Source organism: Panthera leo, chromosome B4 (assembly GCF_018350215.1).
Source record: "Panthera leo isolate Ple1 chromosome B4, P.leo_Ple1_pat1.1, whole genome shotgun sequence".
NCBI lineage: Eukaryota > Metazoa > Chordata > Mammalia > Carnivora > Felidae > Panthera > Panthera leo.
Window position 1 is genome coordinate 130,502,799 of NC_056685.1, and position 26,418 is coordinate 130,529,216.

The 26,418-nt window shown below is 56.5% G+C and overlaps 1 protein-coding gene across 4 annotated transcripts; it reads right to left on the reverse strand.

Moving 5' to 3' along the window:
• Nucleotides 1–879: 879 nt before the first annotated feature.
• On the reverse strand, nt 880–16,410 carry RAC2 (Rac family small GTPase 2). 4 transcript variants are annotated; one of them, XM_042947726.1, is made up of 7 exons: nt 16,261–16,410; nt 14,293–14,364; nt 8,501–8,618; nt 7,834–7,896; nt 7,332–7,491; nt 3,898–4,029; nt 880–1,761 (listed from the first exon to the last, which is right to left on the reverse strand). In XM_042947726.1, exons 1-6 carry the CDS (start codon nt 16,272–16,274, stop codon nt 3,899–3,901), a joined length of 558 nt encoding a protein of 185 aa, XP_042803660.1. In that variant the 5' UTR covers nt 16,275–16,410; the 3' UTR covers nt 880–1,761; nt 3,898. The 4 variants fall into 4 exon arrangements, with proteins under 4 accessions (XP_042803660.1, XP_042803658.1, XP_042803661.1 ...); XM_042947724.1 differs by having other exon boundaries at nt 16,240–16,409; XM_042947725.1 differs by lacking the exon at nt 880–1,761 and adding an exon at nt 2,479–3,249 and having other exon boundaries at nt 16,240–16,410.
• Nucleotides 16,411–26,418: the final 10,008 nt, after the last annotated feature.

The following is a 26,418-nucleotide window of genomic DNA, read 5'->3' on the forward strand; positions in this document are numbered from 1 at the left end:
ATAAGCATTTGCTCAGTGATTGGGTGACTGGATGAATCAATAGCTGGGCGAGCATTTCTTTAGGGCAATGGGCTTATATCGTGCCATCTGGGTCGCACAGACCCCCTGAGGCTTCGCTCTCCTATCTAAGGACCTATCTGGTCCTCTGCCACTTTGCACAGCGATACAGGAGGAAGAGCACAGCCCTGGGAGACCCAAGACCTCAGTCACAAACGCTGTCAGCTAACATCAACAGAGGCCTGCCCAGCAGGGGCGTAACCAATAGGTGGTTTCATTTTCCTTTTGTTCCCCTAGCAAGGCAGCCATTGGCACCGGTTCTGCAGCCACCCAAAGTTGTCAAGGATCCAGCCTCTTTGCGTGCCTCTGCTCCTCCACTCTCAGCCTGTCAGCTTGCAGCTGTGTGCTTGTGGTTTCATGTGTATAAGATGGCTGCTGCAGCTCCAGACATCTCATCATTATTCATCGGGGAAGAGGACAGGACAAAGGGCAGTGGCCGTTTGGGTTTTTTTTTTTTGGGGGGGGGGTTGCGGAAGAAAACACAAACTTCCCCAGAAGCCACCTCTCCAGCTGACTTACACCTGCCTTGCTGGCCAGAACTGTGCCCCCATGGGACCCCAGCGGCAAAGCAGGCCGGGAGAACAAGTGTTTTGGTCTGGGGCGAGGGACCTCGCGGCTCTCCCCAAAAACTAGGTTTCTGTCAGCAGGAAGGATGCGAGCAGTGGGAGGAGATGGGAAAGGAGAGTGTCTGCCGTAGTGAGTTGAGCTCCAGCCGGACTCCTGTGCCCTCCTGTGCCCCTGTTTCCTTCTCCGCAAAACCAAGCTGCTAACACCTACACTGGGCGGCCCGGAGGGGGATTAAATGAGATAATATCGGCTAGGTGAGAACGCACGGTGGTGAGAGAATTTATTTCCTGGCGTTGCTGTTGGCATAAAGCAAGGGCTGTGCCCACTGGGGCAGGCTCGGGGGAAGAGGCACGTAGCAGAGACCCCCCACCCCCACCCCCGCGCGCGCCCTTGGCATCTAGGGAAGTTAGAGGCGCGAAGGAAATTCTTCGAGGAAAGAGGACCAGACCAGGGTGTGCCAAAGGCTAAGACGAAAGAGAGATCTTTGAGGAAATGAGAGTTCGGTCTGAGGCTGGAGGCCGGGTGTGGCCAGGCCTCCGGAGTCAAGGGAAGGGGTCCCAGATTTATCTGGAGGCCCCGGAAAAGCAGGGAGCAAATGAGGTTCGCTTCAGACTCTGGACGACTGGAGGGGGCGCCCCAGGGCTTCCAAACAACCAGCGTCTCCGATTATGGGGGGTGGTGGGTCTGTGTTCGCCACATGCTAGCGAGAGCAGGCGTGGGATTTTCAGGGGGGTGGCTTGTTTCCGTGGTGAAGTCACCTTAAAAACAGAAAGGCCTTGTCTGAGCGGAGGCTGAGAGGCGCCATGGGGTTTCCCCGGCTAAACCCAGTTCCTTTCAAGGGGGTGGGGGTTCCTGGGAGGCCCCTGGAGGGGGTGAGGTGGAGGGCCCTGCCTCTCCCAACATCAGGACTTATGGGGGCAGCTGGGGGGGGGGGGGGGCGGGGGCGGTGAGCAGAGAATCGCAGAGAACAGAAACCCAAAGCATTTCGCGGGCTGGCAACCGGGGGGGACTTCTGTGCCGCGGGGGACGGGGTCTTAGACCTCTCTTTTTTTATTCCTGCCTTGTAGCTTCCATGTAGCTTCTCCAGAGTGTCAGCCCCCGAGGGCAGGAGCTCATGTGCAGCACTGGACCCCGCACCTGGAACAGAGGGAGAAGGCGCGCCATAAACATGCACTGGAGCGTGCATGAAGCTTGGACAGAGGAGAGCAACCATCCACGGGAGCGCAAAGGCTGGCACTTGTCAATTAGGAAACTCTAAGGTGGGAGCACAGTCCCCTCTCTCTCTCTTAAAGAAACTCGCTCTTGCTTCGTGCCTCCAGGGACGGGCATTGCTTCCTTACCCTGTGGGGACCCTTTCGGTGACCCGCAATAAGGGTGGTTGGGGAGTTCTGGCTGCTCGACACCCATAATCCGGAACTCCAACAAGGTCTGAGTCCTCCTTGGGGAGATAACCCCCCCACCTTAAGTAGATAAGGTTCTTATCATCGGCTTGGAACCACCCCTCGCTCCAGCATGGGGTGTGGTCCAGGCCTGGCCAATCAGAGCTCAGCACCCTCCCCCCACCAAATACGATTGGTTGAATATGACCCGCAAGTAAGCTGGTCCATTCAGAGTAAACCTTAATTAGAACTTTGCCTGGGGCAGATACTTGTGGGTTGGGTTTTTTGTGTGTGTGTTTTTTTTTTTTTTTTTTTTGCCCAACTTGAACCCGGAAGAATGCTCTTGAGAGACACCTGCCAGAAAATGAACCAGACAGCAGGAGGCAGAGCAAAGAGGTACAGGAAAGCAAGCCCTGATGACATAATTTGAGCCTCCCCCTCCCTCCTTGATCAAGCTGCACCTGAAGACACGATCTTTCCAAATTTGAATCAGTAAATTTATTTTCTGCTTAAGCAGGTTGAATTAGGTTTTCCATTTGCAATAGCAAAAGTCCTGGCTGGCAGCGTCTGAAAGTTTTAAGACTCCTACGGGCAAATGTAGCTCAGGGTCCTGTGAGCGGTGGAGAAAGCCTCGAGGGGTGGCAGGAGTCCGCGGGACCCAGGGTTTTGACGGGCGGTTGCAGGTACCCGCCGACAGTCAGAGAATTTGGTTTATTTCATGTTGTCCCAAACAAGAGCGCTCAGACCAGAGGAGCAAACTTCTGAGACACTCACTTTGGCTCAGGAGAAGGAGAACTTTCAGACAAGCAAGACCACCAATATTGGAGTAGTAGCCGGCCTCAGGAGGGAGCGAGAGACCCGTCCTTGAAGGCATACTGGCGACAATCTGGCCCGAAATTTCCAGAGGGGATTCAGGCGACGGGTGGGACTGGGGCAAAGGGGTAGACGCTGCCATTGTGTGGCAGCGGGCACGAACAGCACTAATGCAAAGGGGGCTCCCCTCTGGCCCCCGGGGAGGGGGGAGGAGGGCAGGAGCAGCAGGGGTTGGGAACAGAGCCTGCGAATTCACACCCTTCCAGCCCCAGGGGCCCCCCAGCCCAGAGAAGCCCATCAACCAAGCTCTGCAGCCCTCTGCTAGGAAACACCACGGGCGGGGAGGGGACAGCGTGGCCAGCCGGGGTGCCATTGGGCTTTATGGGAGGGCCCTGGAGGTCAGAACCATCTGGCTGGGAGGGCTGGGTGCAACCTGGAAGGCAGACACGCAGGGGGTGAGAATCTGATGGCAAGCAGAACGGCCTGCTCCCTCGCCGCTTTCCCAGCTCAAGGCTCACGACCACCTCCTGGCTTTGGCTCCAGGTTGGCCCTCCCACGAGTCCCCCGCCACCCACCCCCCCCCACCTGCTTGCCCACCACACCAAGGCCTCTCCACCCTTCTAGTCCCACGTCTCCAGGCTGCCTCCAACCCACACTGGTCCCCCTTCTGCCCCCACTGGAGTCTCAGCTCAGTCTGCCCTGCCTCCACTCTTATGTGAGGTGCTGGCTCCTCCCCCCTCTCCTGGGGGGTGGGGCCAACGCATCTTCCCATCCCGGTCCCCATCCCTGGCCTCCGGCAGGGTCGGCAGGGTGGGAGCCTAGCGACACCCATGCCTTGGCTCTGGCACCTTCCTGCTGGGAACTGGGCTCCACTGAGCTGGACCGGCTCAGGAAAATAGGGAAACTGAGGCCACTGCGATGCTTGCCCTTCTGTCTTGGCCTAAATGCCATTCCCGGTGAAACGCAAGGCCACTGAGCAGTGGCTAGACAACCCCCCACCCCCACCCCGCCGCCCCCCAGCCGGAGCCTGCTGTGTGCAGGTGGAGGACGGGTCACGAAGCGGGGAAGGAGGCGCTCTTACCCTAAAGGATGCTGCAGGGGCGCTTCTGTGGCCGGGTGGGCTGGGGGCACAGGACGGCCCGGATCGCCTCATCGAAGACGGTTTTCAGGCCTCGCTGGGTGAGGGCTGAACACTCCAGGTATTTGACCGAGTCTAGGGTGGGGTGGCAAGAGGGCAGGCCCAGGTCAGGGGCCGGCCCTGGGCAGAAACCTCTCCCAAGCCACACAACTGTGCCAGGCTGTGGGGGCCACCTGGGCTGTGCCACTCAGAGGAGAGTATCCACAACTCTGTGCCTCGGTTTCCCCATGTCTGAAATGGAGAGCCTGGTTTCCAAAAGAGAGGCTAAGACCCACAAGAGCAGGTCTGTATCTTCCTTAGACACGTAAGCCCTTAGGGAAGGCAGGCAGGAATTTTGACACATTCCTAAAGGAAACAAGGGCTCCAGCGACAGTGACTGAATCTCTCCACATCTCAGTTTCTCCGAAAAACTAGCCGCACACCTGCCTCCACGCTTCCCCTCGGGAGGCCTGAGGTGCTCACAGCCCGGTCACCAGGACCTTCCAAGTGCCATCTGACCATTCCTTAACATCGTCCCATTTGACAGATTCGGAAACTGAGGCTCGTAGGTGGGAAATCATTTGTCCAAAGTCACATGCTGGGTGCCTCTCGTCCACCTTGGGGCGGCTGGGGACTGTCAGTGAGGGGAACGGGAGTAGAGAGTTTTCCCTCCCTGCTGAGGGGACCAGCCTTCTCCTACCTGACCGCTCAGGGCAGGAGCCCGGGGCACAGATGGTCAGGCCGAGCCCTTACTCCCAGGGGGCCGCGTTCATGCCCTTCTGGAAGGAACCTGCCTGAGTTCCCACTTCTGCTACAACACAAATCGTTTCCCTGAAGTAAGGAACCACAAAGCCCCTTCTTTGAGAGGGCTGGGGCTGACCTCAGGAACCAGAGGAAAGGCAGGGGCAGGAAGGGGAATTTTGTCCCCCTGGAGTCTGCCCTTCTAGGAGGAAGGAAGCAGACCAAGGCCGATAGGTGCCCCTGCCAAGCACTGAGCTAGGGGCTTCCAAAAACCCTGTGAAGAAATACTGTGATTCCCCACTTCCCAGATGAGGAAACAGGCCCAGAGAGGGGAAGCCTGGGCCCCAGAGACACACAGCTGGGGAGAGGAGAGCCAGGACCTCAAGAGGGACTGCCCCTGGAAGGAGGAAGCCCACAGATGCCCTGGGGTTGGGAAGAAAGAAAGGGCAGTGACAAGGAAACCGAGGTTCAGAGAGTGTGTCACTTGCACAAAGTCACATGCTGGCTGTGTCCCCTGTACTCGGGAGCATATTCCCAGCAGGGAGAGCACAGAGTGGTCCCAGGGCCTGGCTGGCAGAGGCCAGACTCCCTTGGTTCAGGTTCAGGTTCAGGTTCAGGTTCCGGAGTGTCATCATCTTATAACCCTTTTGTGCCTAGAAGGGTGTCGCCGGGCATTGGCCACTGTCTCCTTGCGAGGGACCACAGCCAGCGTCGACTTCTTCCGCACCCACCAACTGCCTCCTCCCTGGCACCTGCCACCCCCTTGCTTCCTCTCGGCTCAGTGGCATCCAGAGCAACGGCCCTGAGTGGAGGTAGAGGGGGGTGGGGGGAGGGTGCTGGGCTCCCTTCAGCTCTGCCTCTGATCACCCTAGGACTCTGGCCAGTCCCCCTCTCTGTGCCTCAGTTTCCCATCTGTCTAGGACATGGTGACTCGGGACGCGTATTGAGCAGAGGCAGGTGGGGTAGAAGAGCGCCGAGGGCGTGGGGGCAGGTCAGGGGGGCCACAGATGCCCTTGATCTCCATGACTAATGGAGCCAGGTTGCCAGCTTTGGATCTGAGCTCTGCCCTAGCCTGGCTGGGTGGCCTTGAGCCGGCGACTTCTCCCCGAGCTTCACTCTCCTCTTCTGTAAAGTGGGTTCAACCAGAGACCCTCCTTCATGGTCGCCGTGGGAAAAAGGAGGGGAGGTACATGGCCCAGCGCCCAGGAGGTACTCAGTCTCCATCAGCCAGCCACGATTATACCAGCCGGGACCTCAGCTGCCTCCCCAACTCGCCACCACAGGCTGGGGGCTGAGGCGGCCTCCGCCCTTCTCATCACACCAGCAGGTCCCCCAGGCCTCCTCTCCGGCCTCCCCTCTGGCCTAGGCTGGTCCGAGTCAAGTTCAAAGTCACTGCCCGTGCCCCTGCCCCACCCCCACTGGGGATCAGCTCCAGGAGGGAGAGGCTAGAGACCAAGGCAGGATCCGGAGCCATCTCCCTATAGAGGAGGAAGGACCTTTGGGGCGTGTGCAGGTCGGCCCATGTGAACGGAGAGACTGAGGCCCAGAGAGGGGTGGCCGCTCTCCCGAGGTCACACACACAGTCAGTGCTGGAGCCAGGACCGGAAGCCAGGCTTCTAGCCCCCTTCTCCTTGTCCCAAAGCACAGGCTTTAGAAGGGAAAGGCTCACAGGCAGGCTGGGGAGTCAGCCCCGGGCAGGAGGAGGTGGGGGACAGGCTGGTCAGAAAACAAGAGAGGGCAAGGGGGCAGGCCCGGTATTTGCGAGGAAAGCCAGCAGGCCTAGGAGCCAAAGACCCCAGGATGGGGTCCGGGACCCAGGCTTAAGAGGCAGCCACAGGCCCCCCGAGAAAGATGGCCATGTCAGTGGACTAGTCACAGGAAGGGGGTGGGGGTGGGGGGGCAGCTGCGGTTTCTCTTCCTGTAGAGATGTGAGTCCCCGGAGCCCTCCCAGTTCCGGCGGAAGGAAGAGTGTGGGGCTGAGGCAGGGCCGGGGCGGGGGGTGGCGGGGAGGGGGGCCCCAGCCTCCTCAGGGACCAAACCCTGGGCCTTCAGGACCCTGTGTCGAGGCAGAGCGCCCCGGGCAGCTGGGTCACTGCTCGTAGTGGCCAAACTCGGCTGGGGACGCTTGGCTCTGGGGCAAGAGCCCCACCCCCAGGCCGCAGGCAGGTCAGGCCTTGACCAGGGACAGCAGGCCCAGGTGCCAGGGGACAGGCTGGACCCACTGGTGCCGGCCTCCCCGGTGCAGGCAGCCCTGAGCCGCCACGAGGAAGCCGCCGAGCCAGCAACGTGCTCTCTTGCATTCCACTCCCAGTGCCGTCACCTGCTGGCCGTGTGACCTTGAGAGGTGACTTTACTTCTCTGGGCCAGTAATCGGGAGGCAAAGAGGAGTTGGCCTGAGGAGGGGGCCTGGGGAAAGGGAAGTGAGAAGGAGGCAGAAGGGAAATCACCCCTTCAGACCTGAGGCAAAGCACCTCCTCCGGGAAGCCTTCCTGGAAAACTCAAGCTCCACTTGGCTGCTCGTCCCCAGACAGCCAGCTCCCCCCCCCCCTCCCCCGGCACAGCCTGGCCCTGGAGCCCCTTTAATCCCGCGTGAGGCTGAGGCGGGCTCCCCCCCACAGCTGGCTCCCCTCTCTGAGCCCGAGCCCCGAGCCCCGTACCGATCTCCTTGGCCAGTGCCAGGCCCTGCGGGTAGGTAATAGGCGCCAGCTTCTTCTCCTTCAGCCTCTCGATGGTGTCCTTGTCGTCCCGCAGATCCAGCTTGGTGCCCACCAGGATGATGGGCGTGCTGGGGCAGTGGTGCCGCACCTCAGGGAACCACTGGGCGGGCGGGCGGGGGGGTGAGAGGCGGTGCGGGCAGGAGGGGGCACGGGAACGGGGAGAGGAGGGGCACCGAATGTGAGGAGAGAAGAGAGGCGGCGAGGCGGGGAGGAGGGGGTGTGGGGAGGAGAGGGGACGAGGTTACAGAGGGTGAAGAGTAAAGCTAACCACCCCAGCCCCCTCGGAGCCCCCTCTGAGTCTCACCCCCGGAGACTCACAGCCTTGGTTGGCACTGGGGACCCTCCACTGCCCCTGCCCCTGCCCTAAAGTCATCAGCAACCCCGCCCCCCCACCCCGGGTCACCCGCCCCAAGCCCCCAAGGCCCCACTCTGTCCTGCTCACCTTGGCACGGACATTCTCATAGGAGGCAGGGCTCACAAGGGAGAAGCAGATGAGAAAGACGTCCTGGGGACAGAGCAGGCAACGGTCACCCGTGAGAGGCCTGGAGGCATCACCTGGGCCCTTCCCACACCTGGGCAGCCACCGAGCTGTTTGTTGATCCAGGCTTTTCTAAGGGACTAATCCTCACATGACAGGCTGCCCCATTCTACAGGTGGGGAGAGTGAGGCTCACGGAAGCCCCGGGTTTGTCACCCGGGATTCCAGAGCCCGTACTCCTCACCGGGCACTCACTACCTACCCTCTGGTCACCAGCCCTTTCCCGGCCAGCCCGGAGGGAGAGCCTGTAGGCTCGCCCCCATCTCTCCTCCCCTCCCCAGCACCCCTGGGACTCAGAGTCCTGGGCTCCCTATTTGGGCCCCGTCCAGGATCTTCCTGCCCCACCCTTGGGCAGCCCCGGGGGGTGCCAGAGCCCATGAGGCAGGGGGCCGGGGAGATGGGCACAGTGAGAGCAGGGTAGCTGAAGGCAGGCGGGGAGGGGAGGAGGCCCCGCTCTGGCCAGCAGGGTCATTACTGACAGGGGCAGGGTTGCCCGGCCCTGGCCCCAGGGCGTCGCCCCCAGAGGGAGCGGGAAGAGCTCAGGCTGGGGATAGGAGGACAGGGAAGCACACCGTCTGTGGGTAGGAGAGCGGCCGGAGGCGGTCATAGTCCTCCTGCCCCGCGGTGTCCCACAGCCCCAGGTTCACGGGCTTGCTGTCCACCATCACATTGGCTGAATAGTTGTCGAACCTGCGGGGAGCAGGCAACACAGGAGGGTCAGTCTCCACGCCCCGGACCCCGGGCCCTCCTTCTGGCCTCCTCCCGTTGCTTGGTGCGGAGGCCCAGGGAGGGGCGGCCACCGTCACTCGCATGTCGCACGGCCCTGTGCAGTCGGCTTTCCCTCTGGGTTTTGCTGTTTTTTTCCCCATTACTGATTCATTACCTTAAAAAAAGTGTTAAATGCAGGTAAACCTCCAGAGAAAGACATGGTCTCTCCGTCCCTTTTCTGCCCTTGGCCTATCTTTTGAAGAAGTGACTTTGGGGGGGGGCGGCGTCGCAGAGCATCCCCCCCTAAGGCTCGACCCGCATCAAATTTACCCACTTCCTGTGCTGCACTGATGTGGGTCACCCTGTCGCGGGTGGGGTCCTCCCCTGAAACAAACCCTGAGCGGAGGAGGTGGCAGCCTCGGGAGGGGAGTGAGGAAGAGGCAAAGAAGGGACACCAGCTGTTCCGGGGGGCACTATTGAGGGGTCCCAGCAGAGACAGCTGGGAGACAGGGCGCCCCCCCCCCCGACCCCTGAGGGGCAGGAAGCGAGGTATTTGTCCAGCATCCTTATCTTGCATTGGCAGAAGGACCTCGGGGGGGGGGGGGGGGCTAAATTCCTGGTCTTCCAGGCTGGTGGCAGGGGGCTTGGAGTGGGGGGGGGGGGGGTGACACTTTTGAGAAATGCCACCAGCACATACAGGAAAGACATGTGCCAAAGGGTTGGGCGGTGGGGGGGGTTGTTGATAGGGGGATGTCAATAGCGACAGCTAAAATCTCCCACCAGCACCAGGGAGGCCTCCAGGGCCATCACACAAGCTTCCAGACTTTTCTTTTTTTGTTTTAATCCAACCCAACACTATTTCTCACTACACATACCCCTGAAAGGAAAGTGCTGGTTTTTCAGCCTATAGAAAAGAAAACTGGGATCAGAGAGGTATAGCCGTCTGCCCAAGGCCCCACAGCCAGCGAGGGACCGAACTAAGTTAGAAGCCAGTTGCGTGGGGTCCCAGCGCTCACGTCTGACGCTCACTGCCCTGTGCCCCAGCTGGGTTACCACAGATGCCCTCACCTCCCGCCCACGGGGGCTAAGGATCATCACCTTGTCCCTCCCCACAAAAGCCACCCGCTCCTTGTCCCCTGGCCTGGCCCACTGAGACCTCAGGATCCTCCTCCTTCTCTCCTCATACATCAGCCCAGCTCTTTCCCGGGCAAGGCTCACGCTGCCCACCTCCCTGAGCTTGATCATGGCCGTGCCTCCCACCCAGACGCCACCTCCCGTTCAAGAGTCAAATTCCTGCCCAGGCAGTTCCTCCACTGCCGTGGGGAGGGGGAGGGGGCCTCCCCCTTCCCCCAGCCTCCACCTGGAAAGAGCTCACTGTGCCCTCCCTTAGGCAACCGCTTTATCTTGACCTTGAAGAGGCAATCCGTGTGTCTCTATCTTGCTGGGGGTCAGGGCTCCACAGGGCCCTGGCTGCTTCCCAGGCCTGGCACCCAATACATGCAGGTAGATGGGAACTAAAGCCGACTGAACTGAAGCCCTTGGAACGCCACCTCCTCCAGGAAGCCGCCCCAGAATGCTGCTTGGTGACCGGCTGCAGAAGCCCCAGTGCTTCAGGGTGCCTCCCGAAACAACTGTTCTGAGAAATACCCGTGCACACATCCCCAAAAGTGGGCAGCCTGCTATTTTTAGCACCCCATACTTATTCATCCATGGAGTGTTCCGGTCACTTCTCGGTTCCTCAGAGAGCCCCGCTCCCTACTGCCTGGAAGCTGCCACAAACACTTCTCTGACTCTCCACTCTGCTTCCTCCCTCACTCCGCCTCCCCAGTGCCCAGCTGACTCTTACTCAGCCGCCTCTAGCCCCGTGTCAAGGTCATCTCCCCTCTAGCCCCATGTCAAGGTCATCTCCCGCAGGAAGCCTTTCCTGCCCCCCAGCCCGCCCATCCAGGCTCCAACCCAGCAATCTTTGCCCAAACAACAGACACCACGCCTGGCTTGTTCCTCACTGCACCCTGAGGCCCCTGAGGCCTTTGTCACATAGTAGGGGCTCTGTGTACCAACTCTAGCTACCAGCCATGCCCTGTGGGATTTCAGGAAGAAGGCGCCGTCCAGGGAGACACCGCGGGGCATCACGGGAAAAGACGCGCCTCTGGTGTCTTCGGCTTCGGTCGGAAACATTCCTTTGGGACACGCTGAGGAAGGAGGGACACTCTCCTCTCTAATGTCCAGCCTGAAATTCTGGTGCCAGAAAGCCTCCCAAGATCCCTTGCACCATACACACACACACACACACACACACACACACCGGTCCCTCCCCAGAGGCCCAGCTTCCAGAGCCTGAGGGATTACTGCAAGGATGCACCAGCGGTCTACACCTCCCGGGGGACCCCCCTTCCTTGAGATCCACAGGCAGTCAGCACCAGAGGAACCGCTCTGGCCAGCCCTCACCCCCTTACCCAGATGAGGAAACTGAGGCCCACACACAGGAAGGCACTTGCCCAAGATCTCACAGTCAGTCGGCGGCAGAGCCAGGACTAGATTCAGAAAATCCCCACCTGGGAAACGCTGAGGCCACTTCAGGGCTTGAGACTCGGAGGTTTGAGCCCGGGCCTGGGGCATCCCTGAGCTGAGGGGAAGGCAGGGAACTCACGTCTGCTGAGCACCCAGAGCCGTCAACGACTGTTCCAGGCCCTTCGTACTTGGGCCACTTCAGTGGGCCCAGGAAGCAGCTGCTACCATTGTCCCCATTTCACACACGAGGGACACACACTCAGGGAGGCTCGGAGGGACCTGCCCCAGGTTACATGGGGCTTTGGTCCCAGCCCTACACCTGCAACAGAGTGGAGGAGGGGATTGGGGGCAGGAGGAAGGGGGCTCAGCCCCCAGCATCACCTGACCCCCACCCAAGCCCACCTTCAGAAAGGAACGCAGAGACCAGGGGGCATGCGTGGCTGGTGATGTGGGGACCAGGGAGGATCGACCAGGTCAGGCAGGGTGTGGACCACTGTTAGGACTCGGGTCTTGGTCCTGAGGACAATGGGGCACCGCTGAGGGGCTTCACCAGGCGGGGGGGGGGGGGGTGGGGGGGGTGGACGTGATCATCTTGGCTAAGAGGAGCCACGAGGTGGAGAAGTCTGGGGAAGGGTAGCTGGGGCCAGCGAGGGAACCACACCCTTGGCGGCAGGAGGGTGGGCAGGGGACAGCAAGAGCCCAGAAGGGGCTGGACGCCATGCTGTGCACAGAATTCCACACTTGGCTTGCCAGGAGGTGAAATGAAAACGAAAACCGAGTCCTGGCCAAGCTGACCGAAATTAACCAGGTGTTCTTTTCTCCCACCAGCTGAGCCGCCCGGCGGTGGCTGAGTTCTGGCACCTTCTCGAAGCAGCCAGAGCGCCCAGTCACTACAGAGCGCCAGCGACATGGTCATGAGTTTCAGTCTCCCCATCTGTTGGACCCTGAGCTGTCAACCCCCCACGCCTGGCAATGACTGTGCTCAGCTCACCTGCTCATCTGACCACGTGCTGGCCGCACACGTGTCCCAGCCTCAGCAAACCCGACTGTCCCCAGAGGAGGGGGATCCCCCCCAGGAAAACAGGGATCTCCTGTTTTCCCTAACCCCACTCCCCCCGGCTGCCCCCGCCCTCCAACGTCAAGGGCTCGGCGTGACTCATCTCTCCCTCCCCATCACAGAGGAACAGGCGTGTAGTAGGAGCCTCTCAGAGGGCTTGTCCAGAGCTGAGCGACTCTTGTCCCGGACGACAAAGGAGCATGGCATGCAGGACTGGCCACATACTTTGCAGCGTCCGATGCAAAATGAAAACGCAAGACCCCTTGTTCAAAAGTTAAGAATTTCAAGATGGCCCTAGGGTCTGACCCAAACTCCCCAGAGTCCTGGGAAGGTAGACCTTGCCTGGTTCGTTCTTATCTGTCGGTCTGCAAGGGGCGTCCGGTGTCCCGAGCCCACCAAGGGCCACCAGGAGCCCGGGTTCTCCAAGTCGTTGGCAACCACTGGCCCTAGCCTGGCCTCTGCTGGTCCCACCGTCTTGCAGCAGAGAGCATGCCTTTCGTCTCCCTGCCCAGGAGAAGTGCCCCGGCGGTGAGCCTGGGATTTCCCAGCCCAGCTCTGACCTTATAAAAAAGGGAAACGGAGGCTCAGAGAGGAGAAATGATTGGTCTAAGGTCCTTCAGCGAACGGGCCCCCCCAGCTGGGACAGGCAGAGAGGCAGGAAGGCAGGCCGGGCCAGGGCACCGCCGGCGACAACGGCCTTTTGCGGGAGCTGTGCCCTCTCAGGCTTAGAGCCAGTCCTGCCTCTGCATTAGGAGATGCCTGATAAACACTTGATGATCCATGGCAAACGGACGGATACGGCAGGTGCAGAGAGGGTTGGACACTGGCACCAGGCCATCTGGGGACTCGGAAGCCGAGCTGGTGCTGAAGCCCGTTTTCCAGGGTCCCTACCCAGGATTCTCTGCCCTGGCCCGGCCGGCTGCTTGACGTCCTGGGGGGGCAGGCCCCTTGGGCACCGTGAGGCTCGCAGCTTCCCCTGTGAGTGGCCTGGGTATAACGGCCACCTCTGCTGAGGACCGAGGGAGGGCACACATGTGTGGCATTTCATGCAGGACACGATAGGCCCCCCCATAGATGGTGGGTAGTTCTGACGGATCCTCCGAGGGCCTCTCCATGGAGTTCAATTCAGGCCAACACAGAACACGTCTATCAGGTATAAGACGATGTGCATGAGATAATAGGGTGACTGTAGAGTACAAGGCTCCCTGCCCTCCAGAGACACAGTCACAGGAAGGATCAGATACAGTCACTCGAGGGAGTGAGAGGTCCCTTCAGGCTGCATGAGAAAGATTCCTGGAAGGTGGGGGGTGGGGGGCACCGGAGCTGGCCTGAGGGTCTTAGACGCCTGAGAAGGAAAGGCACTCCGGGCAGAAGGAACGGCTTGAGCAAAGGCCCTGAGGCCAGAATGCCCAGGGAGCGTTTGGTGGGCACAAGCAGGCAGAACACGAAGCAAAGTGATGGGCCACGATGCCGGAAGGCGAGGTGGGGAGAAGGCCCTGCAGAGCCTTGAATGCAGTGCTAAGGGTTGGGGAGTTGTCCTGCGGAGGGAGGGACCCGCTGAGGGTTGGTGGGGGCGGGGCAGGCGCCTTCCCACTTACCCCCCCTCCCGAGGCTGCCACCCACGAACTCCTACATACCCGCCTCCACATCCCACAACAGGGCAGGGCTCCCCACTGGCCTCCAGAGGGCAGTGCCCTCCCCCCTAACAGCGTGCGTGCGTGCATGCGTGCGTGCGTGCGTCTGCTGTCTGCTCCCCCGTGTCAAGGCCCCCGACTGCCCCCTCCTCCAACCACCCCATCCCAGCCCCTCTTCTGGGACCCAGCCCCACATCCCACCTCCTGCCGAGGCCCAGCTGGACAGCTGGACAGCGGCTCTCTCCCACCCTGGGGCCCCGGCCCCCGCCCTCAATGCCCATCTCCACGCCGATCGCTGCTTCCTGGCTGGATCATGAGGCACCCCTGCCAGGCAGAGACCCCCAGGTGCCCACACGGGCCGCCACACAGGAAGTGTCTGAAAAGGGGGTGGGCTCGAGGATGCCACTCTCCCCAGCCTCCCAGCGCCCCGGCCCTCCCCTCCCCGGGGACTCACACGGTGGGGATGTACTCTCCAGGGAAGGCGTTGGTGGTATAGCTGATAAGAAGGCAGGTCTTGCCCACGGCTCTGAAAGGCAGAAAGTTCGAGAGGACAGCGGTCACGGGCCCTGCCCGAGACACGGAGGTTTCTGAGCACCTGCGCTATCCCCTGGCCCAGCCCTCGGGGGGCGGGGGGGAGACTGGGGCCCACCTCTCTGGGCCTCAGTCTCCCCGTCTAGAAAACGGCGATGCGCCCATCCTCCCAGGAGTGTGCTGAGTAGTAAATTAGCACGAAGCTTGTAAAAGAGGCCAGCACCACGTGTGACACAGCGTAGCAGCTTGTCCGTGTTAGGGAAAGCCTGTCCCTCCCAACCTCACCGGAGAGAGTAACAGTTAAGAACACAGACTTTGGGGGTCAGAGAGGCCTGGCCTCAAACCCCATGAGGTCTGGGCCAAATTGCTTAACTTCTCTGAGCTTCAGCTTCCCCACCTGTAAAATGGGCCTAATGTTAGGTGGGTGGGAAGACTGGAGAGAGGGGAGAACCCGGCGCCTGACCCACAGTGAGCGCTGAAGAGTGTTGGCCACGATTCGGGCCCTCTTCCCTGGGTCTGCGAGTCGGCTGGGCCGGGAGGGGGTACAGGTAGCGCCACGGGAAGCCCGGGGCCAAAGGGGCGGCCCCTGGGCCCTCGTTTCGTCACTTCCTGTTCTGAGAAGGCTGGCCGCCTTCTCCTCCCCCACCGCCGCCCTCCCCAGGGCCTGCCACCAAGGTAACTTTGAATGACTGGAACGTTGCCCTTGGCTTCTGCCCTCCCCGCCTCAGATTAGGTACAAAGCGGAAGTGAGCAGGGCTGGGCAGAGAGGCGGGCAGATAAGGCCGGCCAGCACATCCGAATCAGCCGAGGGCCCTCTGATAAACCGACCCGCTCCCAGGAGACCCATCGGAGCCAAAGTCGGTCCGTCGTGTCAGGGCCACTGCGACCCAGGGCAGGAAAGAGCTGAGCCTCCCAAAGCCTCAGGCTGCCCCTCTGCAGAACGGGAGGGTGGGAACGGAGGGCTGCCCAGCCAGAAATGCTGGGGTAGGCTGGACTGCACCCAGGATGCCCCTGTGGGCTGGACCCTGAGACGCTGTTACGGCCGGCGTCAGAGATCGGCATCTCGGACCAGTCGTTGTACAGATGAGGAGACTGAGGCCCACGGCTGAGAAGGCCCCTCGGCCCAGCCTACCTGGCACGGGCCCTCCCAATCACCCTCCCACCCCTCCTGCCCTCTCCCTTCCCTTCATGTTCCCCTCCCCCTTCTGCTCTTTGCCCACATCCCCCGCGTGCGCGCGCGCGCGCGCGCGCGAGTCCTCCCCAACCAGGCAGGCTGAGGGGGAGGGGAGAGTCAGGGAGGGAGGAGGGGAAGGAGGGTAATATTTATTGAGCGCCCTGAGCACAGGACAGCCCCTCGAAGTATGTCAGGTGACCCCCACACATCAACCCCAGGGGCGTGGCCTCTCCCCGGATGGGCAAGCTGAGGTTCAGAGAGGCTCTGCAGCTTGCCTGAGGACACACAGCAGAGCAAGCCAGTGACCAGAGCCCAGGTCAGCCTGCGGACGAAAGGCCAGGTTCTTGGTTCTCCACCCCCGCCCCATCTGCCTCCACAGAGTGGAAGACAGGTCCCATAAGAGACCTGTCCCAGCTCTCAGGGTGTAGGTGAGAGGCCCCGGGCACATCTACCCCCAGCCCCGCACCGTCCACCACCTCCCCCCAGGCAGCTTCCGGAGGGAAGTGGGCAAAAGAGAGTGGAGCTGTCCTCTGCCCACCTGGGGAGGGGGGGGCTTTCTCTGGGCCCCGGGGACAAGAAGGGAGCAGCCCCTCCCAGCTGCTTCCCAGGGACTCCTACATCTGCAGGGCGGGAGGGTCTCAGGGGTAACCCAGTCGGGCGGCTCCGGCCAGGTGAGAGGTTCAGCCAGGTACCTACCCATCTCCCACCACCACGCACTTGATGGCCTGCATCGCGTCCGGGGCCTGGGAGGCGGCGCTGGTGACAGCTCGGGGCACGGAGCGTTTCTGCGGGCTCCAAGGGTTTGGAGAGCCTGGCGAGGTCCCCCCCGACGGAAGAGCAGCTCAGTAGGACGGGAGGCAGGAGGAAGCGGAAGGGGAACTTACCCAAGCTGCTGCCCCAACAGCCGATTGCAGAGGGCGGAGCATGCGGTCTGGCAGATCAGCCCGGGGCCCCTCAGGTGCCGGCTGGGGCACCGACAGGAGACCCGGGTACCCTCTGGGCTGGGGCCTGACCTGTTGCGCACGGCGCCGGGCTGGAGCAGTTCTCCAAAGGCTTCGGGCTTCCTGAGGAGCTCAGTCCCCCTCGGGTCTAAGTGGTAAACACTCAATGAGCTGAAAGTGTGTGCCCTGCACGGTATTCAGGTGCCGGTGAGTCCAGGGCGCAAAAGGTATAGCCCATCCCTGGGGAAGATAAGACCTTGTACGTGTGTCTATGAAACAAGGCAGGAAGTGATGGGGCCAAGAGGGATCTCCAGGGAGGGGACCTCGGGGCTACACAAAGGGAGAACCGGGGCCGGGGAGGTGACATGTGAGCCAGCACTTGAAAGGTGGTGCCGGAGAGAGGACACTCCAGGCCGGGGGATTGCATGAGCGATACACAAGGCTCCCCCAAGCACGGGGATCCCAGAGTGCGGAAGGAGGGGAGGGGCGCGGGGGGTGGGCAGGAAGGGAGGTGGGGGGCCGCTGATGGAGAAGGAGAAATAAAAAGGAAGTTACGGGCAGTGCTCCACACGAGCCAGTCCGGTGCTCGAGGCCACCCTGGGGGACCAGGCACCCTGGAACGAGGATCCGTGACCCGTTGTAACGAGGGGGAAAGGGAGGGTCTGAGAAGGCAGCGGACTCGCTAGGACCGCCCAGCCTGAAATCATACCCAGCGCCAGGCAACCCCAAGTTCACCTGGCTCTAACTGTTCATGGCCACTGCCCGCCCCCCCCACATCCGGGGGAAGAAAGAGGCAGAGCCGCCAGTCACCCACCCTGGACCGTCACTTAGGACGAACGAGGAGACCCCAGGACAGTGGCCTGCTCCAAAACTTGGCCCGTCGGGGATTCAAACCAGCCAACAAACTTTGATACTTTCCTCTGTCCTTGGCATTAGCTGAGCTGAGACGGTGGAAAATATTTCGCGGGGCTCAGACGGAGTCAGGAAGGCCCCCCATGACCCACCCTGGGCTTCCTGCCTCACAAACCACCTAAGGTCTTTATTCTACATGCTCCCCCTGGACCCAGGTTCTTTTCCCATCCACCGCTAGCCCCTAGGGCAACCTCTGTGAATCTAAACAACAAACAAAAAACCTAAATGCACTGCGGGGTCCTGGATTGGATCCTAGAACCGAAAAACAACGTTAGTGGGGAAACGTAGTAAAGTCCAAATCAAGTCTGAAACTGAGAGGACTCAGTCTGTGCCAACGTTAATTTCTTAGTTTTGACAAGCGTGCCCTGGTTATGATGTTCACGTAAGGCGAAACCAGGTGACGGGTATAGGTGAATTCTCTGACTATGTTTGGAACTTTTCTGTAAAGCTAAACTCGTTCCAGAATAAAAATGTTTATTTAAAAAAAAAAGAAAAGAAAAGAAAAAGGAAGAATGCACTTCTTTGGGAAGACACAGCCAATGAGTGAGGCCACATGACTTGGAAAGGGTTATACGTACTGGATTTTATCTCCCATTTGCCCCTCTAGGGAGGAGCTTCCTTACACAGTGAACAGCCTGCCCAACCATACATGGCCCGCACGGCCCTCAGATGGCCCCTGCCCTCCATCCTGAGAAAGCCACTTCTCCAAGACAATCCAAGCAAAAGTCACCCTGACTTAGGGCCACCCAACTCCCTCCTTCGTGCTGCATGCATTCGATTACACACCACCTGAATACCCAGCACTGGGCTCAGCTCTGCAAGGAATACAAAACACAGATTAGAACGTTGGCCGCAAGGGGCACCTGGGTGGCTCAGTCAGTTAAGCGTCCGACTCTTGATTTCAGCTCAGGTCACGATCTCACAGTTGGTGAGTTCGAGCCCCGCGTCCGGCTCCCACGCTGACCGTGCAGAGCCTGCTTTGGGATTCTCTCTCTCTCCCTCTATCTCTGCCCCTCCCGCTCTCCCTCCCTCTCTCTCAAAACAAATAAATAAACTTCTAAAAAAAGAAAGAGAGGAAGCTGGCCCTGAATGACTTGTGATCTGTACTGAGAGGGACCCGGGGATCCTGAAACCCCTCTCTTGGGTTGTCCCGATCCGCAGGTGGCCCTGAGGCTATGTGGACAGGCCAGGGTTGGGAGAGAAACAAGATGGGAGGGGAGCAGCCCGGACGGCAGCATCCAGGTGGACGCAGGGCTGGGAGGACAGTGGGAAGGGCTGTGTGCTTCCAGCGTGAGTTCACTGCTCTGACACACGACTGGCGGGGCCTCTCCTGCTCCCCCACTTTACAGATGAGAAAACCAAGGCACAGAGAGGCTCGCTAGCTTGCCAGGGATGATACACTTGTAGTCGACTGGAAGCGAATTTAGGTTCTCCTTATAGGTTCTCCCTCCTTCCCTCTGTGAAGACACAGAGTCCAGAGCCGGCTCCAGGCTCCCAGCTGTCAGCACAGAGCCCGACGCGGGGCTCGAACTCACAGACCGCGAGATCATGACCTGAGCTGAAGTCGGACGCTCAACGGACTGAGCCACCCGGGCACCCCCAAATGGATCCACTTAAAGTACGCCGTTCCATTCATTTTGACAGATATATACACCCATGAAACCTTCCCCCAAATCAAGATACGGAACATTCCAGAACGCTCCCATCACTGCGGGACGTTCCTGCCCTCCCCCCACCACACGCAGAAGCTCCCATCTGCTTTCTGTCTTCCTAGATGACTTTGCCTTTCCTAGAATTTCACATAAATGGAATCACACAGTACGTGACCTTTTGCAAAAGGCTTCTCTCACTCGGCGTGTTTCGGAGAGACATCCGGGTCGCTGCGTGTGCTGTGGTCCGTCCCCTCTCATTAGCGAGCAGGTCCGTCACGGGGATGTGTCACCGTCTGGTTACTCATTCAGTCCTGTACTCTTTTAACCACACTTCGCAGACTCACGACTCACAGATACGCGGGGCCTCTGGGCATGCGTAGAGGGATCGCCCCTGCTCACATACCTCCGATGACGGGGAACTCAGCCCCTGCTCACATACCTCCAATGACGGGGAACTCAGCCCCTGCTCACATACCTCCGATGACGGGGAACTCAGCCCCTGCTCACATACCTCCAATGACGGGGAACTCATTTCATTAGGAGACCGTCTCTTCCACCCTCGGGCAACCGGGCCTGTTCCAAAAGCCTTCCTCATTTCAGCCCAATCCGCCTCCCTAGATTGTCCCCACAGAGGTCCTAACTCTTATTCTGAGGCCACTCAGATCAGTTCCCAGCCTCCTCACCACAAGCCTGAGGATTTGGGAATCTCAGCCTCCACCCAGCAATGTGCTGGTAAATGGTTGACTTCTTCCTCCAGTTCAGTTATTTCTGCTGGTATGCAATCTTCCACGATATGAATGTCTCAAAATGTATTTCTCCAGTCTCCTGTGGATATATATGAGTTTGCAAAGCCTGCTTTATAAACAGCTCTGCTATGATCATGTGCGGACTCCTGGAGCTGGCGTGTGAGATTTCTCTAGAAGTGGGGGCGCAGAACTGGAGGCCATGTCCATATTTTCCCTCAATCGAGAGAGAAGTCATGCTTCAGGGGCGCCCGTGGTCCACACCCTCGCCTACACTTGCCCTTGTGGCCTTTATACTTTGGTCAACCTTGCGGATGTGAACTGACATCTCATTGCGGTTTTAATTTATATTAACTTACTTCTGGTGCCGTTGAGCATCTTTGCAAGTATTGATCGGGCATTCGTGTTTCGTGTTCCCTAAATTGCCTCTTCGTATTTTTTTTTTTTTTTTGGTCCATTCCTCTATTCTTCTGCATTTATTTGGAGAAGTTCTTTGTATAATCTGATTTCCAAACTTAAATTGCCTATCTTTTTTCAGACCTTTGGGTTTGGGTTGTCTTTTAATCGGTTGTGACTTTGAACGACCAGGTTTTATTTGAATGTAGTCTCCTGTAAACTTCTTCCCTGATGGCGTTGCTTTTGGAGTGAGTTTAAAGAAATCCTTCCCAAAGGAAGAAAGAAGGAAAGAAAGAAAAGCAAGCAAGCAAGAAAGAAAGAAAAAAAGAAAGAAGGAAGGAAGGAAAGAGGGAAAGAAAGGAAGAGAGTGAGAGAGAGGGAAAGAAAGAAAGAAAGAAAGAAAGAAGAAAGAAGGAAGGAAAGAAAGAAAGAGAGTGAGAGAGAGGGAAAGAAAGAAAAAGAAAGAAAGGGAGAAAGAAAGAAAAAAAAGAAGGAAGGAAGGAAGAAAGAAAGAGAAAGAAAGAAAAGAAAGAGAAGGAGGGAAGGGAAGGGAAGGGAAGGGAAGGGAAGGGAAGGGAAGGGAAGGGAAGGGAAGGGAAGGAAGACAGACACTCAGGAGCACCCAGGTGGCTCAGTTGGTTGAATGTCCCACCCTTGATTTTGACTCAGGTTATGATCCCACAGTCATGGGATCCACGCTGAACGTAGAGCCTGCTTGGGATTCTCTCTCTCCTTCTGCCCCTCCCCCCCACTCCCTCTCTTTTTCTCTAAAGTAATTTTTTTTTAAAAAAAGAAGAAAAAGAAAAAAGAAATCCTTTCCTATGCCCCATTTCATAAACGATGTTCTCCTACGTTTTCTTCTAAAGCTTTTAAGGTATTGCTTTTATATTCAGGCCTTTATACAGCTGGGACGGGTTTTAGGGTATGATGACATATGGGTTTAATTTCATCGTTTCCATGACCAACTTCTCCGGCACAATTTGCTGAGGCGCCCTGCCTGCCTTTACCCCAGTGAGCTGCAGCCCGGCGTCTCCCGGCAGGTGTCTGTGCTGCGTGAGTCTTCCCAGCCCCTCTGGCTGTTGGTCTGTCTGTCCTCCCCGAAACCAGCACAGCGCTGCCTTAATTGCCAAAACCCCGTGCCAGCTTTTTATAGCTGGCAGGACAAATTCCCCCCTCTTGAATGTTTTCAAAATGGTTAGCACTGACCTCTTATCAATTTGAGAATCAGCTTGTCAAGTTCCGAGAAAAACTATGTCAGGATTCTAATTAGAATTCGGTTCAATTTATGGAAGAATTTGGGGGAGAATGGACACCTTGGTAATATTCAGTCTTCCTACCCATTAACCTGTTATATTTCTCCTTTATAGCTTTCAATAAAGTTTTATAATTTCCCCCCCAGAAAGGTCATGCATGTTTTTCCATCAGATTTGTTCCTTGATACGTTATTACTTTTAGTGCCCTCGGAACTAACACCTTTTAAAATTGCATTTTCTGTTTGTCGCCTATATGCAGGGAAAATGTCAAATTTTGCATATTGGACATATATATATATATATATATATATATATATATATATATATATTATACTTATATATATGGCCATATGGATGGAAATTCTTATTATAATTTATCGAGAGCTTTTGCTACTAACAAGTCTAAGACTGTCTTTGTAGACAGCCTTCGCTGGTGGCAAATGACACTTTTACTTCCTCCTTCCCAATCTTTATAATATTAATTTCTTGGATAGTCTGGAGCGCTTCCTGCTGTATCGAATAGAATCGGTGATGGTGGGCACCTTTGTCTTATCTCCGATTTTATTTTTTTGAATGTCTATTTATTTTTGAGAGAGAGAAAGACAGAGCACAAGCAGAGAGAGAGGGAGACACGGAATCCGAAGCAGGATCCAGGCCCCGAGCTGTCAGCACAGAGCCCGATGTGGGGCTCGAACTCACAAACAGCGAGATCATGACCTGAGCCCAAGTCAGACGCTTAAGCCACTGAGCCATCCGGGTGCCCCTTACTTCTGAATTTTAAAAAGGTTCTTCTAGTGTTTCACCATTAAAGATGATGTAGGCTCTTGGCAGATACTCTTATCAGTTAAAGAAGTTTCCCTGTTATTGTTAGTAACGGCCGTCTTGTTCTGTTCTTATCGTGTTTAATTTAATTGAATGCTTTTTTTTCCCCTGTGGCTGTGGAGATGTGAATAACACTAATACAGTTCCTAGTGCTCAGTCACCCATGCATTCCTGCATAAACCTAACCTAGTCACTCTGGGGAACGCAGCTGACGGTCCCTCAGTGGCCACTGTCCCCTTCTGCTTTTTGGTAACAAGCCTCCAGGACTTACAGCCAGCCACATGCTCGCCCCCGCTCAAGATCAAACTTCTCAGTGTCCCCTGCAGCGAGGTGTGGCCTTGTGATTAAGTGGAGGGATAGGTTGGGGGTTGGGGAGGAAGGGTGTGCGTGGAATTCATGTGTGCAACTTATGAGTCATCATCTCCTTGAAGCCTTAAACCATTTGTCCTGTCCATCTTTTTTGCTCCTCTCCCCACCGCCTAGAAAATAGAAATGCTGGCACAATCCTGGACATGCAGGGGATGGTAAATCAGGATGAGTCACCCCGGAGGGACGTGAGAGAGAAATACACTGTGTCTTCTTTAAGGCACTGTGCTTTGCGGGGTTTCTGTTGTCACAACTTAAACTATACCCTATGGAATGTGGTCGCAATGATTGTCTTGTGTATATAGCGGGCTTCAAATCGTCAATATCAGGGGGGAGGTCCCTCCTTCACCAGTGCAATTGGCCAGTCGTGTTCCTTTCTCATGTTGCCTTTGGGGGGGACAGGGGAGGTAACCAAGGTTATGCTAATTTCATGAGCTGAGTGAGTGACATTATCTCTTTTTCTATTTTTAGAGACGTTTGGATTATACAAAATTATCTCTACCTTGAATACTCTGTAACATTTACAAAGCCATCTGGGCCTGGTTTTGGAATTAATGTGAGAGAAAAAAGTGGTAGCTCTTCAATGACTAATTCGGTTTATTTAGTGGATGGATATGGGACTCCTTGGAATTTCTACTACTCCTGGAACCATCTTTTCTATATGTTTCTAGAAACAGTTTAGATAGTTTTCTATTTTGTTTGGGTTCTCAAAGTTATTGATAGAAAGCTATTCATAGCATCATCTTATAAACCTTCAACATCTCCTTTTCAATCTGCTACATCCCTTCTTTTCATTCTATATTATTTCGCTTCCATCCATTCTGAATTGCTCCCCAAATTAGTTTTATTATGCTTTCCAAAGAACCAACTTTTGGCCTTTTTAATCCTTTCTATTATGCAATTTTTTTCCACCTAACTAATAATCTGGTCTTTTCTTTATTTTTTCCTTTATTTTTTCTTTGGGTTTATTGCATTATTCTTTTTTTACTTCCCAGTTTTGAATGCTTCGTTCATGAATTTTCAACCTTGTTTTGTTCAGAATAGAAGCTTTAAAGGCTATAAATTTTCCTCAAATACTACATTAGCTGCAACCTACAATTCTTTCTTAATCGGGGTAAAATACACATAAAATTTGTCACAACCTATGACTTAGGTATATAAAACTTTCTTATGTTTTAGTTCTACATATCTGAAGATTTTCATTATGATTTTCTTTTTTGATCAATGAGTTATTTGAAACTGTTAATTTTCAGATGCTAGGGGAAAGGATCGTTCTCTTTTTGGCTACTGTGTTCTTAGTGGTCTTGTGGTCAAAGAACATGGACTGCATCACACTGGTTCTTTTAAATTAGTTGAGGCTTGCTTTATGTATGAGCTAATATGAGGCTCATTTTTCCAGAAATGTGTAGATAGTCAGCGTTCTATATGTGTCTAATAAAACAAAGGTGTTAATTGCACTGCTCAAATCTTTTATATTATTACAAGTTATTTTCATTTGTTTTGCTTGATCTATCAGCTACTAGAAAGGTATGTCAACTCTTCCACCATGACGGTCAATTTGTCAATTCTCCTTATAATCCTTTTACTTTTGCTTTATAAATGTTTAGGTGTGTCATCAAATGCATACAACTTTAGAACTATTTTATCTTACGAAAATTTTGTTAACCTTTTATTAAAATGGCAGCCAGCATTTTAAAAGTCTTTATTATATTTATTATGCTATATTTTAAGCCAGTACTTACAAATGATTATAGAAATAAAAGCCCCATTTGGGGCACCTGGGTGGCTCAGTGTGTTGGGCATCCAGCTTCGGCTCGGGTCACGGTCCGTGGGTTCAAGCCCCGCGTCGGGCTCTGCGCTGACAGCTCAGAGCCTGTTGCCCGCTTCAGATTCTGTGTCTCCCTCTCTCTCTCTCTGCCCCTCCCCTGCTCGTTCTCTCTGTCTCTCTCTCTCAAAAATAAATAACACATTAAAATAACACACAAATAAATAAATAAATAAAAGCTTTAAAAAAACGAGGAAATTCCTGAGGGGTGGGGGTGCCCTGAGTGTCCCTGGCACGCCCCCTGGAGGGGTGCCATTTGGATGAGCCATTTGGATGAGCCCAAATGGAGAGCCCATTTGGATGGAGGTCTGCTCTGCCTTGGATCAGCTGCATGTTCGTGTCACAACCAAAAGAGGTGGCAGAAGAGGGGGGGGCCAGTTCTAACAGCCCCCAGTGGCTGGAGTCTGGTCCCCAGCCTGGCAGGGTCCTCCCAGAGTCACTGGGCTCTGGGGTCAAATTACTAGAGGGTGGATTCAGACAGAAGCAGATGATCGTTTCCCACCCCCTCTTTCCCTCCATGCCCACCCCCAACCCAGCTTCCCGGACTGACCGCCTCGGGCCACTCCCCATTTCCGGTCATCTCTCTCCTTCCTGGTAGAGGAGCCATATTTGGGCCCAAGGGCTCCGTGGGACAAATTTGGGGTCTGAGAAGGGGATTTTCTCCTCGGAGATCCTCACCAAGCCCTAGATGCAGGGTGCAGACCCCTCTCTTCATCAGGGGCTTTCCTTCTGCCCCCAGTTCAGGTTATGTGGCCCGGACACACCCAGAGACAGCCAGGCTCCCACGGCCCCCTGCCCCAGACCTCAGGGAGCACCCCTAGGCCACCCTCCTGCAACTTCTAGGTAGACAGTGCAGCTCCTTCTGGTGCCTTGCAGGTCCCTTCTGGTCTACTTCATACACCTGCACCTAGGACGCTGTCTTGGCCTTTCTCTTCACACCCTCGGGGGCATCCCAGACACTCTATGGCTCCCATCGCCATCCCGGAGACCTGCTGGAGAGGCCCTCACCCGACCTTGGAAGCCCACTGACCCCTCCAACTCCACGTCTCCCCCCAGTCCCCCTCCCAGGACAACACAACCATCCCACTCTCCTAACCTGGGACCTGGACACAAACATTTGTTTAAGTTGTTTTTTTGTTGTTGTGGTGGTGGTTGTTGTCACATTTTAGTGTTTTCACATTACCTTTGAATGAGTAATACCTTCACACGGCCCCAAATTCAAAAGATATGAAAGATCGGACTATGAGAAGTCAGCCTTCTGGCCCACTACCCGGCCACCCCGTCCCTCCTAGGGAGCCACCTCCGTTGCCAGTTTCTTGCGTGTCCTTCCGGGGATCTTCCAGGGGAAACAAGCATCTTCCCCCCAAAAAAGGACCCCACGATTGCTGGCGGGTTGCCCCTTGCTGGTTTGCATTCACTATTTCCCTTGAAGCTTGTTCCGTATTCTTGGAGAAAGAGCTGCCTCCTTCATTTTTGCAGATGAACAGAATTCCGTTGTGCAGGCGTCCCAGAACTCATCTGATCAGTTCTCATTAAAGGACCGTTCGGTCCCCACCCCCCCCCCCCGTTCCCCGCACCCCAACTTTTGCGTCCCCCTGCCCAGGCCACGTACAACAGTGCGCATGCGCAGCTACGCCGGGGGCCAGTATCCGAAAGACCCTCTCTCTGGGGGGGGGGGGTCGCTGTAGATCAGTGGGTCGTTTGTGTCAAATCCCGTCCCCGGGGACTGTGCCCAGTCACCCTCCCACCAGCAGGGTGGGGGGGGGGGGAAGCTCATCCCCCACGGTCTCCCCCCCCCAGCAGACTTGCAGACTCTCTTATCTCTGACCCTCCAGGAGGCAAAACATGATACTTCAGGGGAGCGTTCATTTGCATTTCTTTCCATTTGCATTTCTCTTCGCGTGAATGAGCCTCGGAGGGTTAAAAGCCCTTCGGAGGGTTAAAAGCCCTTCCTACTTCCCTTTT

Bases quoted from the DNA above. Each gene is read 5' to 3' on its own strand.
- RAC2 (XM_042947724.1), bottom strand. From the start codon at position 16,274: ATGCAGGCCATCAAGTGCGTGGTGGTGGGAGATGG. The intron at 7,897-8,500 runs GTGTGCTTCCCT...CTCTGTCCCCAG, and splicing joins CGCTCTCCTACCCACAGACG to GACGTCTTTCTCATCTGCTT. The intron at 7,492-7,833 runs GTGAGCAGGACA...CCGCCCGCCCAG, and splicing joins ATGAGAATGTCCGTGCCAAG to TGGTTCCCTGAGGTGCGGCA.